Below are 17,577 nucleotides of genomic sequence, written 5' to 3' on the forward strand. Positions count from 1 at the left end.
AGGAACTCAACAGCACAGGTGAAGGCACTCGAGTGAGGAACTGTGGATTGTTCACAGATTAACTGGAACAGAGACTTACATGTTGGAGAGGAAGGAGACCCAAGTGGAGGGTTAATTAGGATTACAATTAGGATTACATGCAGAGAGTTTAAGACGCCAGGATAAGAGACTTTATTAGTAGACACAAGGAGGTATTAAAGGCTTTTAAATACTACTTTAGGGAGCAATGAGCTAGATGGCAGGTAGGATAGACTGGAAGCTGGGGGACCATGTAGTAGGCGACCATACAGCCCCACACTGCCCACTGTCCCATGAAGGGGAAGATGGAGGATTATTTCTCATTAGAGTTGCACTTTCTGATGAGGTCTACGCTTTAAGTATGCAACTTGACCCTTTGAAGAAAAACTCACTCTCCTATAAAAGGGACATATTTATTATGACGACACAGAAAACATCATATACAAAGTACAATCTTCTAACACCCTGAAATACATGCATGCACACATTGCACATAAATTTATATTATCAATATAAAAACACATTATTAGCTTTTCTGAGGACAAATATAAAACCAATAAATATCGCAATTCTAAAACATCTACTTACATTAAGTGCTGGTGAGTAAGATGACAGTAAAAGAAAGAGGCCAAAGCAGACCAAAACCCCGCTACACAGCTTCAGGTTACAGACAAGTTGGTTTTGGGGAGGTATCCCAATATACTCTATATATTTCTCAATTCCCCTTTTGATGTCATCAACTCTCAAAAACAGAGCAAAGGGAGAATGTGACATCATGACACTATTTTTTGTGCACACACAAAGTCTTCAACCGCATTTAAGATAAGGAATGTCAATATAAGCTTAACTTAAAAATCAAAGCCCCTACCGCCTAACATTCTATTGTACATGGCATCCGGGCAGAATGTTTTCCCTCTCATATTCATCCTTTGTGTCTTGTGTTCAATTTTTTCATTCTTGTCAATAAGTAAAATTGCATGGGTGGTCAAACGGCACAAGCAAGAGAAAAATCCAACGTGAAATAAAGCACATGTCAGAAAACGGTTAACGGGCTGCTTATTAAGTGGCACGTGCTGCACCCCCACCACACACATGCAGGGCCAAGCACTCGACCACCACTCTCCTTGTGCCCAAACACCGTCAGACTACTGCCACATGGACGTTCTTTCCATAAAGTTTAGGAAACCCCATGTATTTTTCAAAAACTTTGGAGGCTGGGGGCTAGCTTATCAGACAAAATATGGAGAACATGTGTAATCGGTATTACCCACAGGCTAGACTTTCAGGTTTTAACACAGAAAGATAATTGGCAAAGAGCTCCATAAGAGTTATATTTAGGTCAGGAAATTCTCTTTTTCTTTCATGTGTGTGTTTCTGTCATATGGGTGAAATATCTGCTCTGTGCGGTGAGAGGGGGCAAGAGGGCAAAAACATTGCCACCGTTCCACGGCACGCACATTCCTTCAAGGTCAGTCAGAGTTTCTAGTTTTTAATCAAATAGGAACTCCTGCAATCAATCCCCTTTTCCTGTCTTCAGGCCATACTAACTGTCTCGCTTGAATCTGTAACAGATTAACTAGAACTCAAAAGTCCTTTCTGTCACCTTTAAATTGGTCTTGAGGTCTAGAAGTCAATGCAACCTTGCATGGGCCTTTCACTACACAAACTGATCCCAGGAGGGACTCGATACACAGGGATCCCCTTCCCCGGAGTCAGAATGGGTGGTGGGGGCTGGGAGGTGAGCAGTGGAAGGCATTAGGGTACAGGACTATGGTGAGAGGTATAGAATTTAAAAAGCACGCATACATGTTTAGAAGATTCTGGTTTCTCCAGCTGAGGATTCTTAGAACCTAGCATACACTGGAGAGTTCCCAGGTCAAGCTACATGGTCTGGTCCAGAATCTAATTGATTTCTGGGCTCCTCGCGTCATAAATACCTCCTAAGAGATTAAGTATAACTCAGAATTACCCATCCAATCATTGTCGCAACAGACTTTGCCATCACAGAATCAAATCAACTGTAAGATCCTGGGGCTCCTGAGTCACTTCCAGACACGGGAAAGCAGGACTTTGACCTTTAAGAATGGCATGCCCTCTGTTGTTACCAACATCTGAGGGGCAGATGGTCAAAGTCTGGAAGCTGACTGAATAACTGCATTGAGCCTTGGGTAGAACAGATTCTTCTCTTGCTGTCGCATGTCCTCAGAGGTGCAGAGTACCAGGAGCAGGAGAGGGTCAGTCCTGGAGGTGCAGCCTCCAGCCCCTCGCCAGGGAGCAGTGAGGCGCACCATCGGAGCTGCACGGGGAGGGGCATGTGGTTCCAGCCCCCGGGACGTCCTGTCCACAAGCTGTTGCTACTTCTTGGGTTTCTCTAGAATGTTGAGGAATTTCCCCCGGGTCATCTCTCTGGCTGAAATCACAGAGGAAATGAAAGATCAATGAAGACCTAAAATCTGAAAAAAGGATTATAGGGAGATTTAATTTAAAAATGCAGATTGATTACATTGTATGCAGGGGACCCTAAGAGATTCAATCACCACAAACATCCAGAAAGGGGGAAAACAAACCACTGTTGACAACTGAAAATGGACAAAGTTGTTCTGAAGTTGGGAATTGCTACAAAGCACAGGCCAAGGGGGTAGACTTTCTCATCCACCCTTAAAAAAAGATCACCAGGAAATTACCCCCAAACCTCTCTCTCTCTCTCTCTTTCTCAAGAATGTAACCTAATACTCATGTTCACTGTCTCAGGGGGTTTGTTCTTGGAGGCTAAAATCCAACCAAGATTACAGTCTTCTCTGGGTTGTTGGTCTCTGGATATTTATAATCTCAAACCAAAGTTAGCGATCATTTACCCTGCCCCTCAGTGGTAGTCTCTGGGTACTGTAATATAACAGGGTTTATATTCCCTGGGTGCAGTTCATCTGTGGATGGAGTAATAAAGTAGGGTTTATAGAGCTTTGGTCTTCTCGCTCTTGGCATTGTCAGTCCTTAGATATTTAATATAGCCAGGCAAGGTTTATGTGTCTTTCTCTGACTTTCAGCACTATCAATCTTTGAAGGCTGTAGTTACAAGAGGGTTTATACAGCTACTTTCCTGCATATGAGGCTCCGAAATGAAAGTAAAACATTTCTCAATTACAAGGGTTACTCCAGACGCCCCATTTTAGCTCTGTCAAGCAAATCCTCAAAAATCATCTGTAGCCTAAAACCCTCTTCATCCTCATCTCCACAAGCCCATCTTTTCAGATCTCTTAAATGGATTTAATAGTGCAGGAGGTTTCTGATGGCTTGCTCTGGAGGCCAGAAGTCTTCTGGAAGCATGCCGTGGACATACAGCAGGCTGTGTCCCGTGGCCTCCCAAGAACAGGTCTCTATCTTGGCCAAAGAAGTGAGGTGGCTAGGGAGGCTCTTGCAGGGATGAGGACCTCTGTTCTGGCCTCTTTGCTGCCTTTCCCCTGCCACCACCTAAATGTAACAGTTCCTGGTTAATTTGTGCGACGAAGAAATAAAACAATATCAACTCTGTAACTACAGGAAGGCTTTTGGTTTCAGCGGACTATATACATTCTCCATCTTTCACAAGTTCCTGAGCTCCAACAAAGAGAAAGGAAATCCCATCAACTAGGAATGGAAATTTCAGTGCTGGGTCTTGCCTCCTGTGCCCATTTCCCCACCCTGTCTCAAATCAAACTGACTGTTCCTTCCTTGGTGGATTTATACCAAACCCTATACATACAAAGTTCCTATGAGATTTGCAATTACTTGTTTATAGACTTGTTTTCCTCTGCTGAAGTGTAAAAAGAGAGGGCAGGCGTTGTTTTATTATTATATAAATATATATTAATATATACATGTATTTTTTATCCTTACTCAAGAATTTGTTTATTGATCTTAGAGAGAGAGGGAGAGAGAAACATTGATTGGCTGCCTCCCACACATGCCCTGACTGAGGATTGAAGCCACAACCTAGGTATGTGCCCTGACCAGGAATTGAACATGCAACCTTTTGGTGCATGGGAGACACTCCAACCAACTTCACCAACCGGCCAGGGCTGTTTTATTATTCTTTGTATCACCAGCACCTAGCATAGTGCTGGACCCAGCATCTGCTGAATAACTGTTGGCTGGATGAGTGATACACAAAGAACTAGAACCAAGAAGGATCACAACAAAGTTTCTTTCCTTCCACAGACAAACAGTAAGACTTGTTAGTGGCCCTTGGTGCTCCATTCTCTATATTGTGGGGTTCTTTTAGTTTACCTTGCTTGTTTAGGGAGAAAAATAATTTCCCTTAATGGAAACAGTGCCAGGTTAATGGAGAGGCTGGGGCAGGGCGGGGTGGTAGAGGGGAACAAGGAATAGTTACCCTAAAGGAAACCCAACAACAGGCATGGGACCAGGTGGGCACTGAAGTAGAACAGTAGGGGGACCACTCTGTAAAGTACATAATTTTCTAACTACTTTTCTGTGCATCTGAGACTAAGACAGAATAATACTAAATGTAAATTATAATTGAAAAAGAAATTAAAAAAAAATTTTCTTGCCCATGGGAGTCACATGACTTCTTTCAGAGGACACAGGACTTGAACTCAGTGTAAGTTGCAGCTCTAGCATTTAGAAGATGGGTGACACCATGAGCTGGGTATGAGCCTCAGTTTCTTCATCTGTACAATGACTAGCATATTAATGTCACCTGCCTGCCCTTCTGGATATTCTGTGATGAACATGCTTGGTATGACGGTATCATTAATACAATACCTTTCAGAGGAGGGTAAGTAGCCTGCTTCTTCTCTTGCACACAGTATTTCCTGAGTGAGTAAATGAATTAACTGTGATAAGGGAGGCTAGAAATCTCAAAAATCCATTCCTTGGAATCTTTTTCCTCAGCCTGACCTACAGATAACGGACTTATGCTTTGGCCTGAGTGGGTCTCATCACTTATTTCCACTGGATGGGCTCTCTGCCTACTCGCCCGTTCTCATTAAGGACCTTAAGGACAGCATCAAATGACCCTGCAGCCCGGCGAGAAGCAGATGCTCTGGAAACCGAACATGGGTAACACAGGACTCTGCTGGGAAGAACGGAGCCTTGTTCCAAAAATCCCGGGCCAGGAGCATTCTACTGATCTTGCTGATTATTTCTGCTTGCTGCTCTTCAGATCCCCCTAATTCTTTATTTTTTCCCCAAATGTGAGAAGGACCAAGATTTTAAGACTTAAAATTTAAAAAGACTCAATATAATCAAGTGATCAAAAGGATTTAACAGGAAAAATAAATGGATATTCCAAAGTCTCTCAGTGGCAAGCTCTCCTTGAATTTAACCAATCCCTTTTAACAACCCCTTTTCCACTCAATCATTCCTCCCCCTTCAACCTAATCTAAGTACACAGAGCTGCAGGAAACCACCGTAAAAGTACAAGTAATTCAAAAGACATCATCTTCTGCATGGGAGGGGAGAAAGTTTTCCTACTCGCTAGTCCTATATAGGAGATATACGAATTTGTGACATAGCTGCTCCCTAAAAGAGGGCCGTACCCTATAAATCACATCGTAAGCACCAACCCCTTTTTGTGCACAGAGAAATTGCTGTGGGTCAGGGGCTGCTCCAGAGCACGTGCCCTCCTGTTCACTTGTCATCAGAGATGTTAACATCTCTGATTAATTCACATACCCCTTATTTTATTCCTCATTTCTTCATCCTTGCTCTCCTGCAGTGTGAAGATTCTTACCGACCTGAAACAGTAATCACCGCCTGCTAGCCGCACCCCGCCTAAACCTAGGGAAATTGTTTAGCGATGCCAACCGCGCTTTTAATTTGCAAGACATCCGACACAGAGGTAATTTATACCAACATCTGTTCATTTTTGACTTCTGAAACAAACTCGCACATGCTGCTACAAAATCCCATTAGGTGTAGGGAGACAGCCGTCTGCTACTATTCTGTGTGTGTGTGTGCGCGCGCGCGCGCACACACACACACACACACACACCCCTCCCCCCGCCCCCCACCCCCCCTTCCAGTAGGGCTTTATATGTAAATGCATTTTACTAAAAAATTCTCACCAAGGATTTCAAATCTCTTTGGGGAAAACCTTTAGAGATGTCTACAGTTTGCTTACAGAGGACAGGAAGACATTTCTATTTTCCCCTGACTACTTCCATCCCTTCTTTCCCCGGATAGTTACAGCTTGGTATACTTCTCAAATTACTGGCCAGGGTAAGAGTACCGTTTGGCACGTCTAGTTCCTCCCTTCTCTACTGGTTCTTTTCTCTGCAGTGTGCTAGAAGACAATCCTGGAGAAAATAAAATTGCTGGAGAGAGTTTTATCTAGAGACAATACAATTTCTTAACTATCTTCTAATTCTGGATAAATTCTCTAGGATTACAGGTTCAACAGAAAGGCAACGCGGCTTCCACATTCTAATAACTATGCCAAGAGGGATCCACTGGTCATCAGCCACCGCAGTGTATGCCGTGCAGAAGAGAAGCATGACCTCCATGCGGTCATGATTCATAGGCCCTCCTATGCAGTGTAAGACCATAAACTGAGAGAGCCACAATAGAGACTGTCGCCCTAGGGGGAACACGTGAATCGCTGCAGAGTGTGGGAGAGGGGACCACTTGTACACATTTAAAGGCTGCAAATGGATGAAGTACAATCAGCTTCCAGGTTTGTGCTGTTTCTATTGCCCGCTTTGTAGTTTCCCTAGGACTACACTCAGGACTGTCAGGTTCATGGCGGCTGTAAATATCTGGGGACACTTAGAGAGGTCAGGGCTGTAGGGAGGACTGCATCCTGCTGCTGTTGAAGCTGTTGTGTGGTTTAATATAATGTCTTCTTTAGATTCTCCAATTCTTCCATCCTACATTTAGCCTTGCCTCTAGCTCCCTTTCCACAATGACTATCCCCAAACTGCCTTCTCTGCAGTAAATTTCCTGGTGGCTGGTTGAAAAAGATTCAGTGGTACAGATTGATTTCCCACCGATGAGGGGATGGAGGATTACCAGAGAGGCACCCTGGTTAACGAGATTGGGTGCAGAACTCTCAAGAGATCAGCCCTCTCTGCCAGGGCTTTGCACCTTTCGCCCATGACATATGGGTTTCGTTACAGAAAGATTTTCCAGAGTTTAACTTTGAGGCAATTGCCTGGTAAAACTCTGTTTGACTTTAATGTAAGGAATGATGTAAAGATTAAGTAATTTTTAATGAAATGGAAGAACCTCATAATGTTTGGTTTTCAATTCCATTGCAAACTACTTTACGTATTTCTGTGCCTCCATATAATTAAAAACATTAGTGAGGTGGAGAAGAGTTACCTGCCACTGGTTCTCTCACATCCCGAAGAGCAGCGCCAGGGGCCAGGAAACAAAGGAGATGGCATAACTGGGAAATGGGCAGGGCATTCTGCATTAGACAGGCTCGGATTTGAACCGCAGCCCCTACACTTCACTTCCACCGAGGGCAAGCCACCCAAGTCATCTTTCTAAGCTTTAATTTCCTCATCTGTTCAAGGTGGGATTAACACAAAGTTCACATAGGCATTCAGTAAATGCTAGCTACTGGATAGTCATCTCTTTTATTTTAAAGAAGTTTGTTTAAGCAACAAGACACTTAATGGGAATTCATTTCTTTTACAGTGCTTTATCCCTACCTAAAGACACAATGCCCTACATGTAATAGCTACGTACAAAAAAATTGTAAAATTGTCTTTGGTTTTACAAGGATACATAAAAAACCAAAAATTCTCCAGCTGAACAAGGTATGCAAGGAATAATTTTTTAAATTAAACAATGAGAGCAAAATAACTTAACTAGAATATGAAAGGTAAGAGCTGAATGAATATGCCAATAATGGAGAAAGGAGGCACTTTCATAAAACCAGTGTTTTTCCCATCTTATATCCATTTGCTGTCACTCAAAATATACCACTGGCTATTTAGTGTTTTTTTTTTTAAAAAAGGCAATATGCTTAGACATACAAACCAGTTACTTTGTGTACATTAAAGGAGAAAAATGAAAGAATAGAGAAATCCATACTATAGTAGTCAGAAATGTGGTTTTCTAACTGAAAATGTCTTCTTGGTCTGGAGGAACAGAGTTCTGGCATAAACTGGCAGGTTTTCCTCTGTAGTAGGCACCTGTCTGTATCTTCAAATTCCATTTCCAACTGCAGCGTGTCTCAACTGACTGCCCATCAAATCAGAATCTGATCTGCCTCATTGGTAAACCTTGTCCTTCATAATAGGTCTTCATTAGTTTACTGAGTGGGACATGATTCTTAATCTTAAACCACACCACAGAACCACTCTGCCACACCACCTTCAAATTAATATGACCACTGTTCTTGGTCTCGACCCCCTCCCTGGGTTTTCATTGGCCATGGCGAGCACCAGAGTCTCCTCGGCTGCTGCTCCACCCAAGGCACCACGTCCTCACTGAATGAGCACACAGGCTGCACCAGGAGTGGCTAAAGGAGGCTGAACTACCTATTTTTTTAAAGAGAGCTCACATGCAAAACAGATGGAAACATGAACTGTGTCTGCATAACGTATACACTCCGGCAGGGCAAACCTGCTGGAATAATGCTGGGTACTAGAGGCAGTTACCTTCCTTAACTACTCTAGCAGCTACTTCTAACAAAAAGAAACACACAAAATCCTAGTTAGTTTAGTATAGATCAATCTGCTAAAAGGCTGTTTATTTAATTAGCTTCATAGAAGATACTTTGCAAAATGATGCCACTTGCTATAATTATGGTTTTGACTCTTCAAATATTACTCTTTGGTCCTTGAAACCTTGAATGAATTCTAATAACTATGACAAGAGGGATCTCCTCATCATGGGTGTTGTGTACAAGAAGAGCATGAAGGTGTGGATGGACGGGTGAGTTAGTCACACAGAGTGCCTACGATGTACTAGATATTAGGGAAGATTCAAATAAATTAGAAGTGGCCTTTGAGATGGGACTAGCTCTTCACAGATTTTGGTGGATTAGAGAACAAAAGGAAACCAGTATGATTTATAATGCTGATTTCTCTCCACAGGAATGTGGGAAGTTTTTCTGTCACTCTGGCTGAGAGCCAGGGCACAGTAGAGCTGCTCCGGGGCTCCTAGGCTGAGATTCTTCACCATCCACTAGTTTGGACCTCCGTACAAAACGTGCTGCCAACCGATCGATAATTCAAGCCAAGGACTAAGCACTTTTCAATGCCTTTAATATTCGAGCAGCTGGTGCTGGAGCCATTGTCAAGAGCAGAAGATTCTGTGAACTGAGCATGGCGTCACTGGAGGAGAAGAGGTGTCTTGGAGCCTCCTTAGACCTGGCGGTCCTCAGAAGATGGTGTAATTGTAATGAAGTCTCCTGGCCATTCTCAACCATCTCTTGTGGGAGAGCACACACATGTGAGAGTCTTTGGTAAATATCTCACTTTTCTCTAAAATACATAAAAGTAGCATTTGAAGGTAGGTAGGATAGCCTTCACGCTTTTGCCTGAACTTCAGGCAGGGCATTTCAAAAAGGAGACTAAAATATCTGAGAAAAGAACAGTCTCGATGCTATATCTGTGACCAAATGATCACAATCTTCACCCTCAGAATTCTCAAAAAAACCTTTTTGGGGCACAACTTCCAGATTCCTTTTATACTCGATGTCTTATCTAACAGAACTTTTTCTAACAAAGGAGTAAGGTGGAAAAGAACAGTGTTCCCTCCAGTAAATTCAGAGGAAGATAATTTTCTATCAAACATTTTTTCCTTCAATTCACAGTAAGGTCTATTACCAGAGAATGTTTTATCCAAGAAGTAATTTAAGAAAGAAAAGTCAGGACTTAGAGTACAGGTAAACAAATTTGGACAGTTCCAATATGGAAACTAATTTTAATGGCTTTTCACACAGAAAAAAAAAAGGAACAGAAATATCTAGCCAACAGATTTATTCTCAGAATATAAAACATCAAGCAGGAACATAAAATATGGGAAGTGTCAGCCATGATGCCTGAAGATTGAAAGCACAAGTAGAGGATCTTAATTGTCAGGCATTTGAAAAATGGTGTCTTCAGGTAAAGCCTGTGTTTCTCCGTCAACTCTCCTTGCCCTGCCCTCTTTTAAGAGCAAAACAAGACTAGATTTCAAATATCCAGTCCTTCTTATCATCCTTCTCTCTACTAAAAAACCCAAAACAACAACAGCAAAACCCCACAGATTTGTGTTCAGGGAATTAGAGCTAACAACCTCTTACTTGTATTTTGTTTCCTTTTCAGAGGGCCTCACAGGTCTACTCATAGTTTCACTTGGTTACCTTTTCAAGGGTAAACTCAACTGAATGAAAGTCAATGAGATCAAAGCAATGCACTAATACTCCTGGAGTGAAAACTTCTATTAAATACTCATAAATTTGTGTAGAACATTCATGCTTAGGGCCTTTACATAATAATACATTGTGGTGCGACACTTATTATGACCAAAGGGTAGTAGTTTACAGTCTTAATTTCCTCATCCATAAAGTGAGAACAGCAATAATAATCTATTATGTAAGGTTAAGACAGAACAACAACTAGTCAAAGTGACTTGATCACTGCAAAAAAAAAAAAAAAAAAGAAGAAGAAGAAGAAAAAAGAAAAGAAAACAAAACATTTTGTCCCAAGTTAAATATTTTATCCATAGGCTAGATTCCACTCTCAGAAAAATCAGACCAAGATCACAGTGTAGATAATTTCAAATGACTTAGATATTAAGAAGTTTCCTGCTTGGAACATCCCCACTTCAAGGTACATGGAGAAGGAAGGCCCAGTCTTCCTGACCCCTAGGGCAGGCAAAGAGTTACATCCTCACACTGAGAAGCCAATAAAACCCTCTCTTGATTATAATTTAGATAAGAACCACTGGATTGAATAATAATGTCTGAAACTCCCTTGGCTGTTTCACCTTGAGACGTCCATCACTGGGTTAAACATGATGCTAATTGCATTTGGATTGATTAATTTCTCTCACTCCTGTCTATTCGAATAATGCTTAACAAAATAATCATAGCACCCAGAGCCAAATCTTTTCCGTCAAAGGAATGAAGCCATCAGAACAGGCAGAGATGAAAGAAATGAAGATGACCCGTAATTACTGCTACGGTGATATCATTACCATATTATACAAAATGAGTGTGTGGGGGGGAGGGGAAGAAGGAGGGACTGAGATTATTATTTTTTTTTAAATGGAACCCTACAATCTAAGAATACAGATTTGACATCAAGCGGAACACACAGAAATATAGAACTTTAAAAAAAATACAAATCTTGCTCATGAAATTGCAAAATCCAACAAACACTGAGGCCCAAGATACATCAAGTGTCTTGGGCTGTGAACAGGTATTATTCACGCCACTATTTTTTCATTGCAATAACACTTTGTGTATGACTTGCATAGAGATTTAAGATGCTGTCTTCACACACAAGCATTCCCACAGTTACTGAGAAATTTTTCTTTCAGTCAGGGAATATCATTTTATTTTAATATTGTTAGAGTCTCCCTTGTTTGTAAAATTAGAATCTGGGTTTTAATTGCAGCTAGTTCTAGTTTAAGACACCAAAGAAAATGTCTATGAATCTTCACACATGATTCACTAGACAACAGTATGGATTTAACTCACTAGCAAGAAGAATATATTTCCCAACTTTCTTGTTGTTTCATATGATCTTTTCAATACTTATGGTAGAAAACCTATGACTGAATAGGATTTGAACCTTAGGTCTGAATCATCAGTTATCAGATGGCAATCTCAAGTAAATTATGTAGTCTCTGTGCCTTGATTCCTTCATCTGTAAATGGGGATTAGTACCCACCTGATTGGATTGTTGCAAGACTAAAGATAATACACTGAAGTCCTCAGTATGTACTGGTACCAAAAAAAAAAAAAAAAAAATTCCCCCTAAGAGTAACTGTATAAATATGCTGAACCTTGAACAATGTTTTGGTTATTTCGTTTACTTTTACTTTTGGTTATTTCGTTAATTTAAAAAGACACTTGTGAATTACCTTGCATATAGATTTTAACAAATATTTGTGAAATAAGTAAATAGGATAATTATAAGGTGCATCATTTTAATAGGCAGAAATATATGGGGGATATTTTTGTTACGATATTTTAAACATAGAACCATCATTAAATAAAAACCGAAATTGAAATTATTTTACTTGGACAAGGCATGTTTCCCCCTTTTTTTATATCCTCACCCAAGGATACATTTATTTTTATTTATTTATTTTTTTTGAGAGAGTGAGGGAGTGAGAGAAACATCAATTGGTTACCTCCCCTACGCGCCTGGATTGGGGACTGAACTTGCAACCTAATTATGTGCCTGGACCGGGGTTCAAACCTGAGACCTTTCAATGCATGGGACGACTCTCCAACCAACCGAGCCACACAGGCCAGGGCTCCCTATTTTCTTATTTAACAAATATTCCCAAATAAAACAAGCATATGTATTTTGGGTATGTACTCATTCAGTAATAAATATGATCAGTGCTTTAAAAGAATATAACATTGTTTCCACCAGGTGAAAACAAGAGTCTAAAACATTTATGCATAACTCAGTATTCTCTGTTTTCTTTCTGATTGAGAAGAGCAATGTAGTACAGTACAAAGATGTTATTTTCTCAGGCTTTGGGATCAGACAGGTCTAGAATTGATTCAAATCCCATTGATTCTAGTCCCCATTTCCAAACTTCAAGATCTTGAGCAAGTAATTTAATTTTCTGAGCATCAGTTTTCTCGTCTGTAAAATGGGAATTATAAAATGGACTTTGCAGAGTCTTGTGAGATTAAATAAAGCAATGCATGAAAATCCTTTATACTGCCTAGTATATTCTGTATTTTGCCATGTCTAATGCACTCTTGTGTATAATGTGCACTCATGGTTTAGTACTACCATATATAATGTGTAACCTTATTTTTCCCTCAAAAATTTGGGAAAAAAGTGTGCATTATACACGGCAAAATATGGTAGTCAGAAAGTCCATAAATGACAGTGTTAGTCATTTTTATCTTCCATGTCTCAGCTCAAATGTCACCTTTTCAGAGAGGCCTTCCATGACTACCCTATCTAAAGTGAGTCCTCTTGTAGTTATTCTTTCATGTAAAACAATTTACTTCCTTCATAGCACTTAACCAAAATCTAAAATCACTTTATTTATGTCTAAGGTCAGGACGTTCTGAACATGCCCAATCTCATCTGATCAAGGAAGCTAAAATCACTTTATTTATCTTCATGCTTCATGAAGTTCTACAGAACTTCCTGTTGTATCCCTAGCAAATAAGTAGTCAACTACATACCTAATGAAATAATTTATTCATATAAAAAGGGGGACCAAAAAAAAAAAAGAAAGGAATTTACATAAAATATGTATTTGTTCTTATATGTTTACACTTTAGTCACCTTCAAAGTACTCTCTATTTGATGTAATACAGCTATTGAGACTTTTTTTTCCACTGCTTGAAACAGATTTGAACTCATCAATTTTGATGCCTTTTAGTGCTTCTGCTGTTTTTTTTTTATTTCACCACTTCCACACCAGTAAAGTTTCCCTTTGCGGTCTTTTTTCATCTGGGGAAACAAAAAAAAGTTGCTCAGGGCAAGATTGGGTGAATAGCGTGGGTGGGGCATCAGGGTCATGCCGTTTTTGGTCAAAAACTGCTGAATACTCAGTACAGTGTGGCCAGGTACACTCATAAATCAACCATCATGAAATGAGCAAATACATTAAAAGAATCTTCAAAAAAATTCACTGAAGCCAAAAGCAGCCTCTCATAACGCCAGCTGGTACAGATACAGATGGGTTCCTAAAACACTCACCTAAAGTGAGAAGTCTGTACTACAAGGGGCCTGCCCTCTGGAAGATAATTCCAGTTTTTTAGGTTACACTCCTCATATGAAGAAAGAGGAACTTTGCTTCCTTTTCAATTATTAATTAACCATCATGCATTAGAAAATTTTTTTTCTAGTAAAATTACACATGTATTTTACCTATTGACCCAGCAGTTCCATTTCTAGAAAGCTTTTCCAAAGAGATAGCTGCAAAAATATCAAATAGGAAATTCACATGCCTATTCATTTTAGCATTGTTTGTAATATGTAAAGACTGGAAACAACCCAAATGTCCATCAATTGGCAGGGGATTGGTATACCTAACTATGGAGTACTGTTCAGCTGTAAAAGGAATTAAGATACCTATATACTGCTATGGAGAATTACTTTATGTGGAAAATTAGGACAAGGGGGAAATACATATATATATATTTACTTATATTTTCAAAAGGAACAATGGAAGAATAGAGTTTACTATTAGTTTTTACTAACAAAGATGGTTACCTAAGGGAGGGACAAGAGACAGAATGTAGACACCACTGGATCCACTTTATTTTATATTTTACTTTGGGAGACCATACAAGTATTTTATATACTAAAAACTAAAATTCATTAAATAGAAAAAAGTAATCTCTAAAATTGGAAATAAACTGAAAATAATTTGAATCTGTAAAGTTTGGAATAACCACACAGTGCAAAAGTTAAAATTAACTTAAAAAGACATACTGTGAATAATTTTAAAAGACATATCCTACAAGTACGTAGCCTAAGGATATACAAAAGCAGCACAGAGAGATCTTAAAGTACATATAGCAGTCTTATGGTTACATGTAGTTAGTTCTTTTGATGTTAATTATATTATGAATTTGAGGAACACATATTTAATCTCCCTTTTATGCCTTGGTTCTAGTTCCCCTTTCCAACTTGAGTGACAAATTTTTGGGATTGTTTTTGTTTTAGTTGGTGTTCTGATGCTTAATTTCGGTACCCTTTACTCTCAATCGTCAAATTTTGATAAAACATATGCCATTTTCTTTGTTAAGAGAAAGCATGTCTTATTGTCTGCCAGAACACAATGTATATGCTTTATTGGCTCCAATAAACTTTTGAAAACTTAAAAACAAATTTCAAAACAAGTAAATAAATTTAGTTATTAGAAACCATTTAACATCTTTAATTTGAAATGGGCATGTTGACAGGAACACAATTTCTTTCTCTCTTTGGGGAAAAAAATGCCAGAACACCTTATTTACCAACCCTGTCCAAGGAAAAGGCCTAGAAGCAATGGCAGTCCTGGAACAATGAATACTATTAGTGCTTAGATTCCTCCTAAAAGCCACTAGGGTTCCTTGGGGAAATGGATGAGATTACAAATCTGAAGGAGTAACTGAACCAGGGATGTCTTGATATGCTGAAAGCAAGGAAGTTACCAGAGATTAATTACTAGGGTTGCATCCAAAGACACAGAAGTCAACCTGAAGGGTGTCCATTACCTAAAGATGGAGCAGTTTTGGCTGTCAGAGAATGAGTATAGTATCGAAACACATCAAAAATAAACATCTATAATATTTTTTTAAAAGCCCTCAGGCACTTCAGCTCATTTTATGTTCTGAAAATTCACAAATTAAAAGTGGGGGAAACCTAGCATTTTCCCTGCATTTCCTCTTTGGAATGTTATTTCAGGGAAATCAGATAGTTGATTTACTAAAATAATAAATTCCATCATCATTATTATGAAAAGGATCGATGGATACAACCTAACTCATGGACCTTCACTGAAACTGTAACAGGGGTCAGTGATCTGCTTCCTGATGTACACAATACCACTTTTGAAACATTCTTACAAAAAGCCTGAATTCAAATCAATTTATTCTCTAACCCTTTCAGATTACAGTAATTTGGGGAAAAGAGGAAGAGGCATGCTATGACCAGGATAAAATCATCCAAATTTAAAGTGTGGGAAATACTACAGGACAAACAACTCAGTTTTTCAATAATTAAATAGCATGAAGACTGTAAACAGCACGACGGAAAAATAACCTCAAGGAAGTAGGGAGTGTGGTTATTGAGAAGATTAGGAGACTGAAGATTCATGTCAACCAAATGCACTGTCTGGATCTTGTCTGGATCCTGATCCATACAAATCAATTATTAAAAAAAAAATTTTTTTTGAGCCAAACTGGACACGGGCTATTAGTTGTCATTAAGGAATTATTATTTTATTTTGTTTGTGCAATATGGTGGTGTTTTTTTTAAGGGCCTTCTTGGTTAGAGATAAATACCCAAGTATTTATGAATGAAATTGTACTGGTTTACTTTAAATCACAACAGAAAGTGTGATTTAAGGGGATGGACATAAAATAAAAATGGCAGAAAGCTGACAATTACTAAGCTGGGGATGGGGATGTGGGGTTCATTATAGCATTCTCTATAGTTAGTATATGCTTGAAAAATGTCCATAATAAAAAGAAAATCTCACCAAACGTTTCCCTGGCAATACAGCCTTTTCTCATTATTCCTGAATAACATAAATACAATGCAGAATAGGTTTGGAAATGGATGGATAGGAAAAGCCTTAGAAAGGGGGTGACCTTTCATGCCATGAATGTTTACTTCTATCGTTAAATTCTTTGGATGAGGAACAAATTATACACAACCAAACAATCAAAAGCAGATTACATATTTTCAAAAGTCTATAAAATTTAACTTGGATTAAGCCTAATCATAAGGCCTTCCAACCTTTCTCTCTTAATTATTTAAGAGGTCACACTGATAATATAAGAGCACAGTTTTAAATTTATCCATAAAACATCTATGAGGGAAGCTCCCTGGCTCAACATGTTTCTACAAAATTTTCTGGGAGTTCAGACAATGAGTCCTTGGTTATTCATTTACTGAATCTTCTCAGAAAAAGCTTTAGAGGTCAAGAGCAAGACTAACTTTAAGGTCTAAAACAACACAAGAGCTAACAAGTTACAAAAAGGAAGAGCTTAATCTATACTTTCACTAGTCCAACTAAATTTCAACTGGTTTGTCCTCATGCTATCAACTGTGTATATAAATGATGACCTCATTAATCCTACTTCACTTTGATCACCCTTTGCCTTCATAGATGCTGATTTATCCAATCTAAAACAAATTACTTTTTCTAGCTGATAATTTGATTTTTAATTGTTTGCACTGTGGCTTCATGTATGTATGGTTCATGTTCCTACCCTGACCAGATTATAATTCATAAATGCAAGAGACTATTAAAGATAACTTCCCTAACAGGGTTGGCAAAAATGTACAATATACAGTAGCTATTCAGTAAACCTTAATTTTAATAAATATTTTCCTTCTAAGATCATGTAGTAATACAAAGGTACAATTACTATCTTTACTTGATTATGAACTTCTTTTAAAAGCCCATCACAATCAGGTAAGAACTTGACTATGACGTGTTTGCTTCGCAAGTCATATGGTAGTGGTTATTTTCCTTGCAATTAGAAATAACAGCGGGTCAACCTTCTCTTTTTTTCAGAATATTCCGTTTTGAGGTATCTGAGTAATCTTATTTACAACATTCATGAATTATTAATTTAAAATTAGAACACAAAACATTCTCAATCAGAAAATTACACATACTGTTTATAATAGTCTGCATGACTGAAACTCTAGAGCTTACCTGTACTTGGTAAATATACAATAAACATGTACTGAA

At 39.0% G+C, this 17,577-nt stretch overlaps 1 protein-coding gene across 2 annotated transcripts in view; it reads right to left on the reverse strand.

Moving 5' to 3' along the window:
• Positions 1 to 439: 439 nt before the first annotated feature.
• The window catches only part of LIN52 (lin-52 DREAM MuvB core complex component), a 96,690-nt gene continuing 79,552 nt past the window's right edge, over positions 440 to 17,577 (reverse strand). For both annotated transcript variants that reach the window (XM_054567277.1, XM_054567276.1), the window contains exon 6: positions 440 to 2,428. In XM_054567277.1, the coding sequence (XP_054423252.1) occupies positions 2,373 to 2,428 (56 nt within the window). In that variant the 3' untranslated portion in view covers positions 440 to 2,372. The remainder of the gene's footprint in view (positions 2,429 to 17,577) is intronic.

This window comes from Pteronotus mesoamericanus, unplaced genomic scaffold (genome assembly GCF_021234165.1).
Source record: "Pteronotus mesoamericanus isolate MK-2021 breed Mesoamerican mustached bat unplaced genomic scaffold, CSHL_Meso_final contig_182, whole genome shotgun sequence".
NCBI classification, from domain to species: Eukaryota; Metazoa; Chordata; class Mammalia; order Chiroptera; family Mormoopidae; genus Pteronotus; species Pteronotus mesoamericanus.